Source organism: Mirounga leonina, unplaced genomic scaffold (genome assembly GCF_011800145.1).
Source record: "Mirounga leonina isolate KUSES-001 unplaced genomic scaffold, KU_Mleo_1.0 Mir_129, whole genome shotgun sequence".
Classification (NCBI taxonomy): domain Eukaryota; kingdom Metazoa; phylum Chordata; class Mammalia; order Carnivora; family Phocidae; genus Mirounga; species Mirounga leonina.
Window position 1 is genome coordinate 74,943,662 of NW_023270323.1, and position 21,563 is coordinate 74,965,224.

The 21,563-nt window shown below is 51.1% G+C and overlaps 1 protein-coding gene across 8 annotated transcripts in view; it reads left to right on the forward strand.

Annotated features, from left to right (window-relative positions):
* SLC2A9 (solute carrier family 2 member 9) overlaps window positions 1-21,563 on the forward strand; it is a 221,878-nt gene that overhangs the window by 120,629 nt on the left and 79,686 nt on the right. For 7 of the 8 annotated variants that reach the window (XR_004679306.1, XM_035005304.1, XM_035005303.1 and 4 more), the window contains one exon: window positions 14,536-14,668. The exons of the other annotated variant lie outside the window; for it this stretch is intronic. Coding sequence is in view for 6 of the 7 variants with exons in the window: in XM_035005304.1 (XP_034861195.1) it covers window positions 14,536-14,668 (133 nt within the window). In the remaining variant the exon portion in view is untranslated. The remainder of the gene's footprint in view (window positions 1-14,535; window positions 14,669-21,563) is intronic. 8 annotated transcript variants of the gene reach the window in all.

Sequence of the window (21,563 nt, forward strand, 5' to 3'; positions counted from 1 at the left end):
CTCTTCAGGTCCTACTCCCTGTCCTGCTCAGAACGTGATGAGACAGAGAGGCGCCTGGTGGCTCAGTTGGTTGAGCTTCCCACTCTTGGTTTTGGCTCAGGTCAGGATCTCTGGGTCGTGAGATCGAGCCCTGCATCAGGCTCTGCACGCAGCACAGACTCTGCTTGAGGTTCTCTCCCTCTCCCTTCCCCTCTGCCCCAGCTTGTGCTCTCTCTCTCTCTCTCATAAATAAATAAATAAACTCTTAGATGTCCATGCAGCCATTCCCTATGTGAGGTTCTACCACTCCACAGAGCTTCAGCTCATCACAGAAACTATACTCTTGTCTTCCTTCTCGGTCCTAAAGACTCAGGTTGCTCTGCTTTTTCTTATTCTTTCCTCTCAAACAACACCTAGACATTTGGTTCCTACCTATTCTTTCCTTGGAAAGCCTTGAATGGTTTAGAGTTTGGATCACAAAAGAACAAATTTGGGATTAGGAAAATGCTAACTATCTTTCCATCAGGAATGAACATGTTTCTCCAAAGCAAAAACATACATTCTACCTGTGCTTTCTTTTTTTTTTCTACATTTATATATCAATATTTTTATTTTTTAATTTTTTTATTATGTTATGTTAATCACCATACATTACATTATTAGTTTTTGATGTAGTGTTCCATGATTCATTGTTTGCGTATAACACCCAGTGCTCCATGCAGAACATGCCCTCTTTAATACCCATCACCAGACTAACCCATCCTCCCACCCCCCTCCCCTCTAGAACCCTCAGTTTGTTTCTCAGAGTCCATAGTCTCTCATGGTTCGTCTCTCCCTCCAATTTCCCCCCCTTCATTCTTCCCCTCCTGCTATCTTCTTCTTCTTTTTTTTTTTAAATATATAATGTATTATTTGTTTCAGAGGTACAGATCTGTGATTCAACAGTCTTGCACAATTCACAGCACTCACATAGCACATACCCTCCCCAATGTCTATCACCCAGCCACCCCATCCCTCCCACCCCACCCCCTACTCCAGCAACCCTCAGTTTGTTTCCTGAGATTAAGAATTCCTCATATCAGTGAGGTCATATGATACATGTCTTTCTCTGATTGACTTATTTCGCTCAGCATAATACCCTCCAGTTCCATCCACGTCATTGCAAATGGCAAGATTTCAATTTTTTGATGGCTGCATTATATTCCATTGTATATATATACCACTTCTTCTTTATCCATTCATCTGTTGATGGACATCTTGGTTCTTTCCACAGTTTGGCTATTGTGGACATTGCTGCTATAAACATCAGGGTGCATGTACCCCTTTGGATCCCTACATCTGTATTTTTGGGGTAAATACCCACTAGTGCAATTGCTGGATCATATGGTAGCTCTATTTTCAACTTTTTGAGGAATCTCCATGCTGTTTTCCAGAGTGGCTGCACCAGCTTGCATTCCCACCAACAGTGTAGGAGGGTTCCCCTTTCTCCGCATCCCCGCCAACATCTGTAGTTTCCTGACTTGTTAATTTTAGCCATTCTGACTGGTGTGAGGTGGTATCTCATCGAGGTTTTGATTTGGATTTCCCTGATGCCGAGTGATGTTGAGCACTTTTTCATGTGTCTGTTGTCCATTTGGATGTCTTCTTTGGAAAAATGTCTGTTCATGTCTTCTGCCCATTTCTTGATTAGATCATTTGTTCTTTGGGTGTTGAGTTTAAGAAGTTCTTTATAGATTTTGGATACTAGCCCTTTATCTGATATGTCATTTGCAAATATCTTCTCCCATTCTGTCAGTTTTCTTTTGGTTTTGTTGACTGTTTCTTTTGCTGTGCAAAAGCATTTTATCTTCATGAAGTCCCAGTAGTTCATTTTTCTACCTGTGCTTTCTTATCCTGCTAGTTTAACTCCTCAATGATTCCTGTTTAACTCCTGATCAGCACACACTCTGGAGGCTAAGTTTTGTTTTTGGTTTTTTTTTTAAGACTTTATTTATTTGAGATAGAGAGAGAGTGAGAGAGAGAGCAGAGAGAGAGGGAGAAGCAGGCTTCCTGCTGAGCAAGGAGCCCAACGTGGAGCTTGATCCCAGGACCCAGGGACCACTACCTGAGCTGAAGACAGACGCTTAACAGAGTGAGGCGCCCCAGGGCTAAGTTTTGATTGAGAGTTATCCAGTAGCCTGAGGGCAGTTCCCCAAAAGAAAGCTACAGGTGCTGCTTGTTGGACAGAGAGTCACCTCGAGTCTGTCCTCCCCATTCCACCCCCCACCAGATAAAACACAACCACCATAACAGGAAACATTAAAAAATAAATAGACATTACATGGACATGGGCTCCAACATCACCTACTCACTGGCAGTCCTGGGTGTGTCCTCAGGTGCTACTCCCTGTCCTACTCAGAAATAGAGGGGGGCCTCGTGGCTCAGTCGGTTGAGCTTCTGACTCTTGGTTTTGGCTCAGGTCATGATCCATGATCTCTGGGTTGTCAGATCAAGCCCTGCATCAGGCTTTGCATGCAGCACAGAGTCTGCTTGAGGTTCTCTCCCTCTCCCTTCCCCTCTGCCCCTGCTTGTGCTCTCTCTTTCTCTCTCTCTCATAAATAAATAAACTCTTAAAAAAAAAAAGTGGCGAGATAGGGAACACCTGTGGGAACAGTCAAGCTTGGGTGGTCAGGGAAGCCTTCTTTGAGAGGTGGCATTGAAGGTGACTGGCCAGAGCAAGCTTACAAAGATGGAGAAGAGGTCAAAGCCAAAGGATGGCAAAGGCAGGGATGAGTGTGGCAGGTTTAGGAAGAGAAAACATGGTTGGGGCCTGGAGTGAACTGGGAGGGTGGTATGAGACAGAGGTCACAGAAATAGATAGGAGCCAGAGATGGACAGGTAAATGGCTTCCAAACCTTTGTTTCTGGGGCACCTGGGTGGCTCAGTCATTAAGCATCTACCTTCAGCTCAGGTCATGATCCTGGGGTCCTGGGCTCGAGCCTCACATCCGGCTCTCGGCTTGGTGGGAAGCCTGCTTCTCCCTCTCCCTCTGCCACTGCCCCTGCTGTGCTCATGCTCTCTCTCAAATAAATAAACAAAATCTTAAAAAAAAAAATTTGCTTCCCAAAAAACCCACAAAAACTTTTGCTTCCATCCAAGATTAACCCTCCTACCTTACACCACCAAGAAACAGACAAAATATATGAAACAATGTTTTTTAAAATTGGTCGGCAGTCAGGGCAAGCCAGCAGTCCTGAGAAAAGGGAAACAAATAAGGGAGGCCCCACACCTGCCCCAGCAGCACAACCGGGTGGGGGGTGGGGGGGGGAGGATGCTGGAGAGAGGAAGGAGCTACCGAGAGAAGGAGAGTGATGGAGAGAATCAACTCTGGATATCAGCAAAACACGAATGCAAGAACAGCAGGAAATCTATTGCATCAAAAATCAGGCCATGGCATCGCTCAAAGTATTTTGTAGAAGCTGGTATGTCTAGAAGGAACAACAGAGCTGGCCTGGCCAGTCTTCTCAGCGGGCTGACGAGGCAACGATGGGAATGACTTGCTCAGAGACACAGCCCAGCCCAGCAGCGGTAATGACAGCCACAGTTTAAATCAAATGCGGGTACAGCACCCACTCCGTGACAGACATGTTCCAGGCGCTTTGCACATACTGACCTGTCTCATCACAACAACTCTGCCGAGTAGGTACAACTGATTGGCATCACCCCCATTTTGCAGATAAGGAAACTGAGGCACAGAGAATTTAATAACTTACCCAGGGTTTCTCTGCCAAAGAGCAGCAGAGCTGGGACAGGAATTCAGGTGTCCTCAATCAGGAACCCACCACCTTCCCAGGGGATTCAGGGTCTCTGGCTCAGGGCAGCCAGACCCCTCAGCCTGAGACTCCCGGCCCCCATACCGCGGCCCTGGACCCCAGCCCAGCAGGTGCTGTCACACGCAGTCAATGCGCATTCCTGTTTAACTCCAGGTTAACACGTTCTTGCCAGTTAACACTCCAGGTTTGCAAGGAGGAAGCAAGAACGTGCCAGGCAGGCCAGAAGAAGTCAGAGGGCTTCCAGGCAAAGGGAAGAGCATGTGCAAAGGCTCAGAGGTGTCAGAGACCAGGAGCTCTCTAAGAGAGCCTGGAACCCCTGGGGATGGGAAGGGGCTGGGGAAGGAGCTGAGGCTGCAGTGGTGGCCACATGGAGTGCCTGGAGTGCCCAGCTAAACAGTGTGAGCCTTATTCTGGTAGTTTCTTTCCACGACAAGGTGTGACCTCTCCTCAGACTCCTGGTCACAGGCTAGGGCTGGTGCTGGCTGGCAGTCTTCGCTGGCCCAACCAGCCTTTTCTCTTAGGCACCTCCACCCACCTGCCCGCTTGGATCACACATAGCCTGCAAGTAGGGACGCACCTAAGCTAGGTAGCTGGTGGCAAGAAGCAGTGCCAGAAAGTAGCCCTTGCCTTGAAATCTCTGCCTTTCTTTGGCTTTGTCTCCTAACATTGAAGGTATTTGAAAGATCAGGAGAAAGGGTGAGGCTCTGAAAAGACCCTTCTTCAAAAAGAGCCAATAGTACTGAGTGGAGCCTCTGTTCATCCAAGTGCGGCAGGCACCCAATGGGCTGGGACGTGGTGACTGCAGCTTAATGAATGGGGGCAAGAAAGCTATGGCGGAGACTCCCTGGGAAGAGCTAAGTACAGGCCTCCCCACCTGCTGTTACTGTCCTCAGACCTGCCCTGTCCTTCAGGACATGTGCATGGGCAGAATGAGGGTGATGTGAGTGAGTTAAGGAAAGGAGAGCCTAGCATCACTCTGGAAGTCCAGTTTCACACCCTACGTGCACTGAAAGTCAAGGGCACTCAGGCAGAGGGGATCGGGGTGTGCACCTTGATGCAGCCTAGCATCTCACAGATGAGGAGATAGCGCCCTGAGACAGAGGGATGCCATGCTCCTTCTCAGTGGGCTCAGCTAGGGGCCACCAGGGCTGTCTGTGTCCAGAGCAGGAGTACCACGTAACTGGACAGAGGCCTCAGTGGGGAGAAGGCATATAAGGACGAGGGACAGTGGCTGGTGAAATTCAGTGGGGGCCCCTGGGAACAGGTATGATGGTCCTCAACCCCTAGATTTCCCGCATGGATCTGAGACGTGAGTTCCATATACTCAACCCAGACTCCAAGTCATAGGCTCAGGGCAGCAGGTCTAGCCTCAACCCACTCTTCAATTAGGATGGACCTAGGATAGGCTCAGGACCGCAGCAAAGGGAGAAAAGAACCAACATCTATTGCCTCCCACCTGTGTACCAGGGCCATGCTCAGGATATCACCTCTATCACCCTCATAGCAACCCTGCAAAATAAGTGTTCATCACCATCCTCGTTTCCTAGGTGAGACTACTGTGATTCCAGAAAGAATAAGTCATTTGCTCAGAGCCCCATATCTTGTAAGGAGAAGAACCAGAATTTGAACTTGGGTCTAACTCCAAAGCTGAACAGAGCTGCAGAAGGGAAAGACTGACATCCAAGGTCATAGAATCCTTGGTAACCTGGGCTGGTCCCTGGCCCTTAATAATCAGGCCTCACACCATACATATGCCCCAAATTGAGGTCATTCAACAGGAAAATGCAATTCCCATAGGCGTCCTTATGCTTTTAAAGCCTTAGAACAAACCATATTTATCTTCCTTTCTTGAGTTCCACTCGGAGGACACTATCTGATGGTAGATGACCCACAATGGGGGAGGTGAAGGAGGTAGCAGACAAAGCCATGGTGTGAATGGGTCTGAACAATGAGACCCAGAAACCTGGATGACTCAGCTAGAACACAGAAGGCTGACAAAGGGATTAATAATGGGCTTCAATGGAGGGGGCTTTATTTAGAAAAGAATGGGGCTACCTAATTCCCCAGGAAAGAGAAGGGCGATCTCTGTAAATGTAAAGTCAGGGAAGTCAGGTCTGCCTCAGCAAAGTGCAGCTGAGGAGTGCCCTGTCTGTCCAGGAGGCTAGGGTGGAGGTAGAGTGCCGTTCTGGGTACCACGCTGCCTGGGGTTAATCCCCACTTGGCCATTTAGAACATGCGTGACTGTGAATGCATGACTTCACTTCTCCATGCCTCAGTTTCCCCAACTGTAAAATGCAGATGAAGGCAGAGGTACTGGGAGGATGAAACTGAGTTACTGTGTATGAAGCACCCAGCAAATTTGAATGTGCTTGGTGCCAGTCTCTTATTGTAGGTTGGCTTGGGAATGTACTCTGCAGGTCAACAACCTTTTAAAACTGCATGGATTTCTCTCTCTTGAATGGAGAAGGGACAATCTTGATTTTATGGAAGATCTTGCTGCAGAATCAACCGGTCTCTCCACCTTGGTATCCTTATCAGTACAACGGGAATAATAGCTTCTGACCTTACTGTCCCATAAGATTGCTTGAAAACTAAGCAAGGCATAGGCCAACGAAACCCTTTGAAAAGCAGAAAAATGCTGTAGGAAAGGGGGCAGGGACCTGGCATGTCTTAAAGCAACTATGGGTCACTACTCGGGTGCTTCGCTCACATCTAGAACTCACAGCAGCTTTCTGAGAGGTGAGTGTTTTGCCCTTGGAAGGTAATGTCAGTGTTATTTCTCACACAGGAAAAGGCAGGAGTACTCCTAAAGCCCATGTTCTTGAGATCCCTGTTATTGTTCTGTTGAAATAGAATCAGAACCTGAATACATACAAAAATAGTGATTCTAGAACAATCCGTTTGCTACAATGAATTGAACTGTGGTAGCAGCTGGATTGTGCTGCGTAGGGTCAGATGGTATTGATTTCTGCACGATCTAGAGTGGAGATGGTGACAGATGGACCCATCGGCGAGGCAGTGTAGACACAGCTGGGCACAGGCTCCCCACTCCGGGGCTCCGTAAAGCTGAGGCCAGCAGGGTCCCTCTCTGAAAGGTGGTTATGGGGATGGCAAGGTCAAGAGATTCCATGCACATTTGTTGACTGATGCTGATTCCCTGGTAAGACCCAGCTCAACACGCGAGGGGCATGCACACATTTCACCCAGCATCCCTTCTGAAGGTGAGCACGTTTCCAACTCTTTCTCCTTACAGAAAAGGCTGCACCAGCACCTTGCCTTGGTGGAGTCCCTGATGTTTTGGTAATAGCCAGAGCCATTGGAGCTGAGCTTGAGTGATCTCTGATGAGTTCTGTATAGGATTCTCTATGGAGAAGCAGGACTGGTTGCGCCTAATATAATCTGCATATAACTTCTCTATTCACTCAGCAGCTACCTCGAGGGAAGGTGATGGCATGATATCAGGAATAATGTCATGGAAGGAGGCCCATGTAGGAATCAGAAGAGCCAGGCTCTCATTCAGCTGCACCCTCCAGTTTCTCACGTGCCCTTTCATCAGTTGCCTGACCTTTCTGGGCCTCAATTTTCTCTTTATTTATTTATGTTTATTTATATTTAGACTTGATTTTTTTTTTAAGATTTTATTTATTTATTTGAGAGCGAGAGAGAGCACAAGCAGGGGCAGGAGCAGAGGGAGAGGGAGAGTCAGACTCCCTACTGAGCCGGGAGCCCAATGCGGGTCTCAATCCCAGGAGCCCGAGACCACGGCCTGAGCCGAAGGCAGCTCCTTAACCGACTGAGCCCCCCAGGCACTCTGTGGGCCTCGGTTTTCTCTTTTATAGACTGGAAATTGTAATAGTACCTCAGAGGGGAATATTTTTACGGCATTTCGGCCCTTTAATAGGATACCACTTGGGAAGTTGGAGCATTATAAATAATAAAGTACTTTAAAAGCAGGGGTGTGTGTTGTCTCACGGTTCCATGTCTAGCACAGCATCACTGACTTGTGCCATTCACCTTACCCAGTACACACTCGGTCAGCAATCTTTAACTGGACACCTGCCATGCACCAGGCTCTGGGCTGAAACATGAAAGAACGTGGCAGGGGGATGGCCCCGAGGAGCTCAGTCTAGTCAGAGAGACACACCCAGAAAGAAATCCGTTGCTACACGAGGTAATGAGTGCTTTAATGGAAGTCTGTACCTGGTGGAGATGTTATGCACGGGTGGGAATGCTAAACTTGGAAGGATAGATAGGTGCTGTGCAGGTAGGGGGCAGGCATTCCCCAGAGAAGAAACAGCACATGCAAGGGCATGATATCAGCTCGGAAAGTCAGGGAGGCTCGCGGATCGGATGGGCAGGACCAGAGCCGAGGCCCCTGGGCCGCTGACCAGCCCGCAGCAAGGCTGGTATAGCAGGGTTCTGGTAAGACAGAGCTTTATATTCCTGGCTAAGAGATTTGGGCTTGACCCCCAGGGCAATGGGAAGCCCCTGAAAGGTCTTGGAACACCACATCCCTTCCTGGAAGGATCGCTCAGGCTGTGAGGAATGGAACGGTATGTGGAGGATTTGGGAACAGTCGAGATGCTGCTGTAGGAATCCAGGCGAACCGTGGGAAGAAGGTCCCCTCAGGCCAATGCTAGCAAGAGAGAAGGGGAGGAGATGCATGAGAGAAAGATTGAGAAACAGCCAGTGGGGCCATGGCAGGGCAGGTGGCCAGTCAGATGGCAGCGGGAGGGCTGAGGGTCAATGGCAGGCATGCAGACACTAGGTTTCCAAATTGGGTTGCTGGACAGGTGGTGATCAAGGGACAGGCCTGGGTGGGCTGGGAGGTGAGAGACCCCGTGCTCAGATGTAGAACCAAGAGTTATGAGTGGAGCTGCCCCCAGGCACCTGGCATTGAGAGGAGCCCCAGGCAGAGATAAGGGCTGGACATGGACATTTAGAGCACGGGTCCACAGGTGTGTCCTAGGTTGGGTTTCCCAGCAAAGAGACCCTGAGATGGAGGTTGGTGAGCAGGAAGTTGATTGGGACATGCACTCAGCTCAATACCTGCCGGGAAGTAAGGGAGGTAACAGCAGAGGGGGAAGGTGAGCTGCCCTCAGTCATAGAGATCTTGGCCTAGCTCTGGACCTGGGACGGCCCCTCTGATTGTCCCATTTTCACACAGAGGAGGAGAGGCAGGCCATTGTACCCCCACGTCAGCCAGCCCCTAGATGCAGGTTGCTCCTGGGGAGGGGTGGGCAGCCTTGGTGGAAAAAGGCACCCTCCAAGGCACGTCTTGGGGAGACCCAGCTGTGGTCCCAAAGCCAACAACACTCCTGGCAGCTCGGTTCTGGGCCCTGCGCCACCATCCACTGTAGGTGGAGGGGAGGCCCTAGGCTCCCACTGCCCCTGGAGCCACCTGGGGAACGTGAACAACCTGGCACCCAAGCCACGCCCCCAGGCCAGAGAACCCCAAATTTCTAAGTGGAGGAGACAGTGGGCATCAGTAGTTTTTAAAACTCTCCAGGTGATTCCAACGTGCAGCTAAATTGAAGACCCACGGCCCTGGGGAAGCACTGGAGATGAGCAGAAAGAGGGCTGGGCTCTCATCCCCGGGTGCTCAAGGAAGCTGGAGGAGAACAAGGAGAGGTGGCCTGAAGGCAGGGCCTGGGGCTCAGAGAGAAGTGGTCGCTTGCAGCAAGAACCTGCATGGTGCCCTGCCTGGGGTTGGGGGGCGTGGGGAGGGGGGATGGCCCAGCCCCTCTGAAATGTACCTGGGCTTGGCTTCAATCAGGTATGCTGAAGTTACAGACGTGGAGACACTGCTTTCGAAAGAAGGGTTCATTATTCACAGTTCACAAGCACAGGGCCGATGCCACGCCATGCAGGGCCACGGGAGCAAGCACCAGGGTCCCTGAGGAAGCGGAAGGAGGGAGGGGGAAAATAAGGCCTAGAGCCTTTATTTTGGTTCTGCATCAGGAATGGGCAAGGCAGGGAGACAAGCTTGAACAAGTTTAGGACTGCATAGTTTGAATGATTTCAGCCTGGCTCTGGGCTGTAGGGACCATCTAGCTGTCTAATACCTGACCTTGAGGGAACTTAGGGAGGGAGGAATATTGGCTTATGTGTGACAGTCGGATAAAGGAGGTCACTGGGGGTGTGGACTACGGTTGGTTTGTGTGTAGAAGGCATGCTCTCGGGCAAGTTGTTTACTATGACCAGACTCAGCCAGCCTGGGAGGGGCAGTCTCTGCAGGATCAGTAAGGACCCCAGATGCCAAAGCGTCGTAAAATACAGAAAATAAAAGCATAATTAATAAACCTGCCCTGTGGGTCCTCAGCTTGGAGATCAGAGTGGGCTGGATTTCAGTAGCAGTACATGATAGCCTTGCCCCTGGATTGCTCAGGGCTGCAGAGGACATGAGTCTTTAGAAGAGATGCAGGGGCGTCTGGGTGGCTCAGTCGGTTAAGCGTCTGCCTTCAGCTCAGATCATGATCCCAGGGTCCTACCATTCAGCCAGGTTGATTTTAACTATTGTTTTGAAACTGTGATCCTGAGACTGTCTGTGTCCTAAGATTGAGGCCCTGGGACAGGGCAGAGGGAGCACCCCCACCAATTAAACATTAAAGGAATGTAGGAGACAGAAACCAAGGTTGTACTTTTGGATGGCATCATGAATTGTGTGTATTTAACACATGTTGCATTTGTGCGGCACTGAGCACGGAGCTTGGCATGTGGAATGCTTGACAAACATTCAGCTGTTACTATAATCAGATCCTAAATGTGATGAAATAGAAAAATCCTTCATTTCGTCCCCCTGTCGGTTTTGCGAGGTAGACTTCCTTCTTCCCCTTCTCCCCTCTAGCAGCACTGAGTTTGCTGTCCCGGGAGCCTGTCCCATTGGTGGCCTGAGTGTTGACCAGCTTCACCTCCCCTGTCCATCTTGTGGGGGGTGGAGGGCACATGACGATGTCCTTCCTAACTACCTGACTTGGGGTAAGATCAGTGGTTCCAACTCTACTTAAGATTTTGTGCTGTCTCATCACAGTCCAGGAAGATAGTATTTATGGAAAGGCCTGAAGTCATCGACAGCTTGGGGGCAGTGCAACCCAGAAGTCAATTTTAAAAAGGAAACCTTGCAGATTCAAGAACAAGATAATTGTGTTATCGTGCGACCCACTCACCTTATCTGAGAGGGAGTTGAAAATCATCCTGACTGACAAGATTATGCATTTTTCTTTCCTCCCGAATAAAATAAGCAGGTTTAAGAACCCTGACCTCATGCTTTACTTAACGTAGGAGGCTCTAACCAGCATTATAGAGACTCATCTGAGATTGACTTTCCATAGTACCTTGTTGTCCTGTGTTAGGCGAGTAATACATGTTCTTTTGAACACACCTTCTGTTGTGAACAGCTCCTAAAAAAGAAAGTTAGAGGCTATCCTCCGCAGTTGCCAAGGGCTCTGTGTGAAGGGATCAGGGTACACACTCGCTCGTTCCTCCCACAGATACTCAGTGCTGGCACGCTCTCTGCCCCCAGGAGGCAAGAAGTCCTAACTGTGGTACAAAATGTTGAGTCCTTGGCTCTGTGCTGGGACCAAATGCCCAGGACCACTGTCAAGGGTCACTGAGGATTCTTTGGCCTGAGGCAATGGAAGAAAGTCAGATCCCAGGTCTGGTGCCCTTGTGATCCCTCCCTGGGTCTCCATGGATCAGAACTCTGGTTCTCAGACCCAAGACCTGATGTCTCCATGGATGTCTCCATGACTGAATTGTGGCCTCGATGAACCAGGTAACCTCTCTGTGGGGCAGTGAATGTTTTTGAAACATGAGCGTGATAATGGTCTGTACCTCAGAGGGCTAGTGTGGAAATTCAAGGAGATAATCTATGTAACAGGCTTCTCACCACAGCTGATAATAGGAACCACTGTCTCCTGTTGAATGCTTACAGTGAGCAGGGTCCTGTTGAGCACTTGATATATCCATTAACTCCTGTAACGCTCCTGATGACCAGTGAACAGGCATTAGTGTTATCCCCATTTTACAGAAAGGAAGACTGAACATAAGCAGTTAGGTTGCTCAAGGCCACAGAGAACGGGGGATAGAGGCAGGACTCAAATCCAGACAGCTGTGGGATTTGGGATTTTATAGGAACCAAGTTCATGAACTCCACTGTGGGCTAAGCTCGGCTCCTCCTGAGTAAAATGTCCCCCAAGCTCTACTCTGGACATTCCTGCCATTCTCCTTCCCCATGCAGACACCACTAGCATCCTGAGCTAGGGGTGGCCCCCCTTGAGGTCAATAGTATCCGCTTTTCTCCAGAGGTGGGGACCAGACCACAGCCACCAGAGTGATGTCCTTAGGAAGGATTCCACGTGTCCTCACCTTTACGACATCACGGATCACAGGCTCTACCACAGACCTGGCTTGTCAGTAATAATAGAAATCCATGCACTGTAGTCCCTGACAGCATGAGACCAGAAATGCTGGACTGTCGATTCAAGGAAGGGGAAGGTGTGCAGACCCGTCCCCAGCTCCTGGTGGTCCTCGGAGCCACGTCCACGTGCCATGGAATGGCAGCAGAACCGTGTCTGATCAGCCTCCACCCGAGCTCCCATGTCTCTGGCGTCGCCTGGCCCTGCGTTCTCGCCACAGTGGTTGTTTCCCGCTGAGTCTGGGCAGATCAGGCCTCAGTCGTACATGCTGTTCCTACTCCAGCACTGTCCTTCCTGCCCCACTCCTCCTTCCGCCCTTTGGCAGCTCCCAGGATCTCACCCCTGGAAGCGCCCCTCTGTTAAGGTGCAGGGGCGCCTGGGGGGCTTGGCATGATACCCATCTGCACAGCTCCTGGCTGGCAGGCCTCCGCCCGGGCTTTGCTGTCTCCACATCTGGAACATGCAGCAACAGCCCTGGCTTCCCTGGCTGCCGGGAGGTGACATGAGACAGTTGTGTGACAAATGAGACAATTGTGTGACAAGCTCACACCACGCCTGGCACACAGTAGGAGCTTAACTGGGTTAATTCCCTTGTCTTTCCCCTCAGCTTTCTGTTCTGCTCTTCCTGAGGCAGCAGGTAAACTCTAAGAAAAAACAAAATCACCAACAAAACACGCACACCAAGTAGGCATAGCGAAAATCCCACTTACAAGCATGCCATTTTCCTTTCTCCCTCGGTCTTTTAAAAAAACAGAGCTATAACTCACCTACCATAAAATCCACCCTTCTAAAGTGGTTTTTAGTATATTCACAAAGTTGCACGTTCATGGCTCTTTTCTAACCCCAAATATTGTCATTATCCCTCAAAAGGAAGCCCATCCCCGGGGGCAGTCACTGTCCCCGGCCCCGCTCCCTCCGGCCCCCAGCAACCACCAGTCTGCCCTCCACCTCCCCCTGGTCTCTCACTTGGAGTTCCCTACCAAACCCCAAGCTGGCGTTGGCCTGGCCGGTTCCTCCCAGCACAGTGGTGACATCAGAGGAGTTTTGTGAATATAAATCATTGTTCTACACGGAAAAGGGAGTAGGATCGAAGGTCTCTTGAAAATCGGGTCCTGGGCATTGCCCTTCCGTGAGTCAGTTGGCCCGCTCCGTGCTTCAGGGGTCCCTGCCTGCTCGAGCCTCGAGCCTTCCAGGAACTGGGAACTTACTGGGGTCTCTGGCCTCAGGGGCCTCCTTAGGGAGCCAGCCCTGGGAGAACACTAGAGGGAAGTTCTGCCCCTGAGGGCGCTCAAAACCCAACCCGAAGCCACCTGAGCCTCGGCCCAACGGCCCATTGTGTCAAGTCTTTTCAGGTCTGAACATGCCTCCTTGCGGGCCTCCTTCGCTTTGTGAGGAAATAAAACATGTCAGGAATTTGGCATTGAGCGTTTTGCTTTCTCCCCATCAGAACTGCCTCCCATTGGCATTCTTTTCTTGCAGAGGCACAGTGAGAGTTTCATTTGTAAACGGGGTTTTAAAAAAAAAAAGCAGCTCAAGAAGAAGGCTGCTCTGACCAGCATAGGAGCAGCTCCTGGTGCTGTGGGCGCATTAAGGTGATGGGTGCTTCTTGAGGTAGCCCAAATGCCCCTTGAGTGGCGCGGGCTGTAGGGCCCTGCTTGCTTTCCCAGCCGCTGGACAGGGAAGACTCCCCTGCCTAAGGGGCCCGCTGTGCCCCAGCCCCACCACACTCACCTGCCGGAATCAGGGAAGCTCCAGCCACTGTCCTGGATGTCCTCTGACAGGACCGAGATGGGTCAGGTCTTGTGGGCCTCGGAGGCGTCTGGGGGCTGGCACCAATGAAAACAGTAGTTTCTTCTGTGCACCTGCTGTGTGCCAGGCCCCACAGCCCAAGCACTATCCGATCGTACTCTCAGGACAGCCTGTGGAGTGGCTGGGACTGTCCCCGGCCCACAGGGGAGGAGACGGAGATTCCAGGGGCCACGAGTGTGGTTTCCAAGGCCGCACAAACAGGAAGGCTCACCATGATGCCCCAGGGGTCGTAGCATCCACCAGCCCTGATATCCCTGAGTGGCCTTGGCCCCGCTGAGCCCCCCAGGTCACCATCTCACAGATGGCTCTGAGAACTGACCGACCTCGTGCATGGAGAATGTCATACACGTGGGGCTGGTGCTAAACCTGTGTCCGTTCCGTTGTTCAGCCTCTTGGTGGGGATCACACACTGCAGGAGGGACTTCTGCTGACGGCCAACGCTGTTTGGCCCAGGGGCCCGCCCCAGCAGGATGACTGGAGGCCACATCCATTCATTGGCCGCCTCTTTCTCCCTTCAGGAGAGCACCTGGCCATACCTGTTTGGAATGATTGCTGTCCCCGCCTTTGTGCAGCTGGTGAGCCTGCCCTTTCTCCCTGAGAGCCCGCGCTACCTGCTCTTTGAGAAGCATGACCAGGCAGGAGCCGAGAAAGGTAGGGGCCCATGGCCTTTCCCACACAGCTCCAGCCTCTTCATGGGGTCAGCACTGCAGGGCACGCCGGGACCTAGGGCCATTCCTCTCTGCAGGCGCTGTGCCAGGTGCCCCTGGACACCCTGTATTGCTTTATCTTCCCAACAGCCCACAGTGGGGCCACAGATCACACAGAGAGCCTGGAAAAGCCAGGACAGAGCAGAATAAGACCCAGGTCTGCTCACTTCTAGGCGATGTCTCCCTATTGCTACCTCTTGGGTGGTCCCAACCACAAGACAGCACGAACCTAATCTCTTAGCGGTTTAGGTCTATGTGGCTCTCTCCCTACATCCTCTCTTCTTCACTGCCCGGTTCTGCTGTCCTAACACTCACAAGAAGGGGAAAAGTGCAAGTGCAGAATGAGCAGCCGTGTCCTGCCGGCACGGGGCTGGGTGCTATCCACCCTGGGAAGAGACAGAGCATGCCCAGTTTATGGGAGAGAAACACAATGCCCACAGTGCGGCTGGGGACTGGTCTTAGGCCACTTTCCTTAAATCCCCTGAGTGGCGAGGTGCTGGGCCAGATGCAAAGCACTCAGAATCAGAGGCTTTCCTACAGGGCCCCGAAATGTCATCCCATTTTGCCCAGAGACAGACAACGTGGAATGAACAATGCATTCTTCTGGTACAAGGAGACAGCTGACAGCACCCATTACGCAGGAGGGGCTGGGTGGACCATGCTGCCTTCACATGCTGCCCGACCTTATTCTGACCTTCCTGAGCATCGGGACCCTCATCCGTAGGAGGAAATGATAGAAACCTTCTTCTGGGCTTGTTATAATGATTAAATTAGATGATTCATATGAGGTTCATAGGAGCATTTGCTGTCATTATTCTGAGAACTCTGTCCATTTTCTTATCCAAATCCTATCCTCTGACCTAAATTTCACTAATGTCCACATCTGAGAAAAAAAATCGAGAATTATATAGTCTTTAGTTTAATATAATTTGCGCAATGTTTTTAAAAATCCAAACAACCTAAGTATTTCCTGAATTAACAAATGGGATATTAATAATTGCCTCTATTTGCCTAGCAGTGTATGGTTGGGATCCATTTTCTCATTTACAACATTCCTGTAAAAACGTGGAATCGAACATTCTCATTACTTCACTGTTTACGCAAAAGAACTGAGGCGTACAGGGCTGAGGTGACCTAACCATGGCTGTGGTTCTCGGTTTTTGGGTTCTGGAGGCCTTTAAAAATACGATGGGAGCTGCAGGTGTTCTTCAGCAGACTGCCCATAGTCATGAAATTTTCAAGAGCATAGCAGTGGAGGTGGGACATGAGCCCTGTTCCCCTCCAGGGGGGACCCTGGTTAGCAGCCCTCACCCATCTGACAACCGCAGGTGACAAGAGAAGGACTGGAACCAGAGCAGAGTTCCCTCCCATCCCGCTCATGCACAAAGGGACATCAGTGGGTCGTGTTCCAGGGGACTTCTCTTGGGGCCCGTGGGGAGGCAAACCATCCAGAAGTCAGGCTGCAGAGAAGGAGGCTGATTGTCAGATGGTGGAGGCTCTGGAGCAAAACTAACGTGAGGCTCTGAGTCCCAAAAGTAGCCAGGTTGTGGATCGGCGGAAGGCGGCGAACTCTCTAGTTCCATCCCTCCTGCTTCATCGGCAAGAACTCTCAGGAAAGGCGTCAGTTAAGCACAGTTGGAACGGGCCGTGTGTGTAAATGCCTGACAGTGAAACAGGTTTATGTCACAGCATGGTAGGCAGTGAGGGAGAAATCCAATGATAAATATTACATGGTGCTTTATACAGAGAACAAAGATGTCACTGGCCTTAGATTCAAAGAGAATCATGAAATTTGCATCTGTGCTAATAAGAAGTGGAGTTTCCCTCTAGACTTCAGCAAACAATGGATATTTACTGTGCTAGGCCCTGTGCCAGGTGATGGGGAGACAGGGGAGCCCCAGACTGGCATTTAAGCCCCCCAGGAAGTGGGGGGAAGGGGAAGAGGGACGGGCATACTCACCTGGACTGAGAACTGTATCATTCTAAGCAATTCACATGTATTAGACCATAAAGCCTCTCAACCATGGGAAGTAGATCACATTATTATTCCCATTTTAAAACAAACAAACAAGAATGGAGGCAGGGTTAACTTGACCAAGGACAAAGCTAGCAAGCGGTGGCACTAGGATTTGAACACCGACCCTCTTGCTCTGGGACCTCTGAGCATAACAAAACACACCCTATCACCTAGCAGGTGGTTTGGCACTTGGCACGTACATAATTTGGGGAACAGGGGCCCTGCAGGAGGCAACAATTGCCGTAAAAATGCAGCATGTCAAACCACCTTGGAACTCATTGGCTTAAGACAATAGCATTTATCGTCCCCAAGTCTATGGGCCAGCCGGGAACTTCTGTTCCTCTTGATAGGGCTTGCCCTCGCAATGCTTCTTGTCTTAGCAGAAGTTCTCCGGCATGTCTGGTGGTCCGCTGGCTGATCAAGGCTCGCCTCAACTTTGTTCCACGGGCTCATCCTCCAGCAGGCTAGCTCAGGCACATTCTCTTAGTGAGCACAGAGGTCCCAGAGAGGAAGTGGAAGACACAAGCAGTTTTTCAAGCTTCAAATCAACTAAAATCCTGTTGGCCAAAGTAACGCTCATGGCCAAGTGCACTGTCAGAGCGGGAGGGGGTGCACGGTTACAGAGCAAAGGACACACGTAGGGAGGTCATAAAATCAGGGCCATCGATGCAACCCATCCACACCACAGACACTCATGAACGGAGCTGAGTACCCACTCATGGGCTCCTGGACAGGCCTGCCCTGAAACACTGAGAACATAGAAAAAGAGCGTGGAAATAATAGAAACAAGGAGAGCAGCAGGGGAAGAAGCAGGCATAGGTTTTGTGAGAAAGCTGTGCTTTGTGCTGGGTGGGCTCTTGATAAGGGAGGACGTCTGATGTGCCCACAGGCTCCTACCCACCACAGGCATCCACCAGAAACGAAGCCACGTGCCTGGGAAGGAAGCCCTGGGGTGGCCAGCCCCTCCCAGGCCTGCTCTTACCTGGGGACTCTTGGCACACTGTGTCCCCCCGGAGATGACAGGAGAGATGAGGAGGGGCAGCTCTAGTGCCAGTCAGAAAGATGACACCATCTCCTGAACCCGGCAGAGGGACTCCGAGGTCCTGTCCCCGCCTCTGCCAGCACAGTCACCTGCTCCTCCTCCATCAGTGCTCTGTCTTCATGTTTATGGGATGAGTGACCTCTGAGTGCCACCACCCCACTACCTGGTATCCCTGGAGTAATTGTCTCTCAGGCTCCCTTTGCCCTGGCTGGGGAGCCTGCTCGTGGGCTGGCTGCCAAGCAGAGGGCCAGGTGCCTTCCTACAAAATACCCAAGGGTCAAAAGGGGCAGGAAGACAGCTCAGAAACCACCCTGAGCTCCCAGAGCATGAAGGCACATCTTGAAATTGCTCATATGCTTCATTCCAGAGAGCAGGACAGACTCCCTTTAAACTGAGAGAATTGTCCAGGGTTCCAGCCAAGTAGGGGATGCTTTCTGTATTGTGTCTGTGGTTGGGGCCGATCTTGTGCAGCCCCGAGTCTGCTGGGGCTGTCTGCGCCCCAAGAGCTGGAGGAATTGCCTAGAATCCCAGTTTGCCAACACAGGGAACGTCCAAGCCCTCTTCAGGGTGTCTTGGAAATCCTGAGCATTTCTGGGCTCCGAACTGTCGTGGGCACCAGCCTCCTTGCATGCTGCTCTGTCTTGCATCATAAACACCCCAACTTGAACTTCAGCCCCTGCTTTGGTTTCCTCAAACACCATAGCAGCAAGCACTCACCCCACATCACCGGAGCATTTCAAGGCAATATTGAAGATCTTGGGAAGGGCTCCAGGCACGGGGTCCCCACTGCTCAGCACCTACTTCTTTCCCCTCTCACCACTGTCCGCTGTCCCCTCTGCCTTCCAGATGGCTCTGGAGCTCGTCTTCCTCTCCTGCTAGCATGCCTTCCCTTCCGAAGCTGGAATCAGACAACATGCAGATTTCAGCAAACACCTTCCACTCCAGGAGTTTGTCAAAATACTTTTCTCAGCCAAATCACTTCCATCCTTCAGAGACACTCTGGCGTCAGCCATTAGGTTTACATGCTTTTCTCTCCTTTGTGTACCTGGTAACCTCGCTGCTGATGTTCTGACGCTCCCTGGCTGTCTGGAAGGCGCCCGTGTGTCTCAGGGCCGCGCTGCGGGCCCCGCGTGGTTGGAGAGGCAGCCGGGCTGGGTGCCGCCCCTGCTTCCTTGCATGGTAGCTGTGAGCCCAGGCAAGTCGCCCATTGTCTCGGGCATGGACTCAATTTTCCCATCCTGTGAAACGGGAAGAACACAGTGCTTACCTCCAGGGCCCAGAAGGATGCTCAGATGAGACCACGGATGTGTGGCAACATCCAGTGCAGGGATTATAATCATGTGGTTGAAATCAGCCCATCAACAAACATTCGTGGTAGATCAAGTAGGTCCTGGTTGAGAGGGTGAAGGAAACAAGCTCCCGTAGAGGCCATGAGCACCCTGGGCCCAGCCATAGCCTTGGGTCCCGCAGATCTCTTGGGCATCACGAAGATCCTTCCACGGCATTCTGTAATGCTGGCCCTGCCTCAGAGGGCCGTGGGGAGGACCCGGAGATGCTGCCTAGTTGGAAATGCCTGTCTTCTTTTTGGTCCAGCTCATTCCCATGGAAGGTTCAGTGCTTCTCCATGGAGCTCAGACTTCGGTGTGTGAGTCACTGACTGTGTCCCTCTGGGTCCTCTGAGAAGTGGAGACTAAGTGGCCTAAGCAGCGAGGATTTTATCGGAATTATGGCCTGTGTAAATGTGGAGGGAGCTGACAGACCGTGATGCTCGTTGGACCCCCAGTGGGCAAGGGAGGGATGGGGCCAGCAGCATCAGCCGCAGGGAAGCCCTGTGTCCCTAGAACAAGGATGCCTTAGTTTCCCTGCTGTGCTCTACCACTGTGCGAGCAGTCCCTGAAGAGTACGGCCTGGACACCCAGGGTGATGGTTTGCAGAGCACAGCAGCTGCGGCCCTTGGTCAGTTCTGTCCCTGTGGCCGGGGGTCTGTGGACACGTTCTCCTGGCCACCACACTGATGGAAGCCACGCACCTCTAGAACCGTGCATCCACTAAGAAGTGAGGTGGGGTGACGCCTTCCCTGAGGTCCCCAGAAGGATCGGGGTGGCCCTGTGTTAGTCAGGGTTCCCCAGAGAAACAGAACGGGGTGCGTTGCCTATGTAAATATTAAAATTTTATAAATACATATACAGAAAGAGATTTATTCCAAGGAATTGGCTCATATGATTGTGGAAATTGGCAAGTCCCAAATCTGCAGGGCGGGATGCTGGGCTGGAGACCCAGGAAAGAGTCTGGTGTTGCCGGTTAAGTCTGATGCCATCTGCTGGCAGAATTACCTCTCTGTCTGGGGAGCTCAGTCTTTTTCTCTTTAGGCCTTCAACTGATTAAATGAGGCCCACTCCCATTATGGAGGATAATCTGCTTTACTCAGAGTCTAACAATGTAAATGTGACTCTCATCTAAAAACTGTCTTCACCACGATATCTAGACTGGTGTTTGACCCAATATAGTTGACCCTAAAAAATGTGGGGGTTAGGGCTGCCAACTGCCTGCACAGTTGAGAATCTATATATAACTTTCGGCTCCTCAAAAACTTAACTACTACCAGCCACCTGTTGACCAGCCTCTGTCATTACCAGTAACACGAACAGTCAATTAACACACATGTTGTATGTTATAGGTATTATTACAGCATCCTTACCATGAAATAAGCTAGAGAAAAGAAAACGTTATGAAGAAAATTATAAGGAAGAGAAAATGCAAAGAGTAGTGTATAAAAATCCTTCTGTAAGTGGATCCGCACAGTTCAAGGGTCAACTCTCTCTGGGTGCCATGGCCCAGACATGCTGACACATAACACTAACCATCGTGGTCCCACGCCATCCCTCCCTCCCCTAGTCATCTGCCCCAGCCCTGGCCACACTGTGGTGTCACTGCCCGTTTCTGTCACTCCCCCTCCCTCCCCACATGGTGAGACTCTCAAGGGCAGGGACTGCATCTCCTTAAGTGCCATGTCCCCCCAGAATCCAGCATAGACTTCCATTGGCTACGCATTGAATAGACAATCAAGGCCTTGAAAAGAAATCAAGCCCTTGGAAGTGTGCTCCAGTCTGTTGAAGACCATTCATTTGGAAGGTCGTTAAAAATACTGCATTTCCCAGAATGCCTTGGCAGGACAAAGGCAAATCCACAGGTGAGCCACTCAACCCAGAGACATTTGGGAACTTGCTGTCATCCCCAGCCTGGCCATTTTTGGAGCTGGAGCTCAAAAGCCAGGCCCCCTGACTCCCGGGAGGGAGATTCTTGCAATTACCTCCCATCTGGCCTCTCACGGGTCCTGTATGATGAGGATGGAGATGGGGTTCTGGCTGAATGGCCCCGCTTTCTAGGAGGAGGCAGCATATGATACTTGTCCCCTCTCAGGACTCACCGATTGAGAGCCTGCCACTCTCATGAGCAGAGGGGGATTTATGGGTGTACCTGGGCAACAAAACACATCCTAGAACAGCCCCCAAATATCCTGTAACTCGTTCTTCATAGACTGGGCATTTCATGAAATGACAAGGATGCTGATATTAATATTTTATGAGCCAGGGAGCTCCTGCAGGGGAGAGTGGAAGGGAGACTCTTAAGCCCCAACCTTGGGGCCCCGAGAACTCATCAGCTTTGACTGGGCGGTCTGTGGGTGAGAAACTGCTCAGCAGCAGAACTGCATGTGCGTCGTCTGAGCGTCCCTTCCAGTTATTTCCCGGGCGGCATCAGTCTCATTGAGTCCTTCCAGAT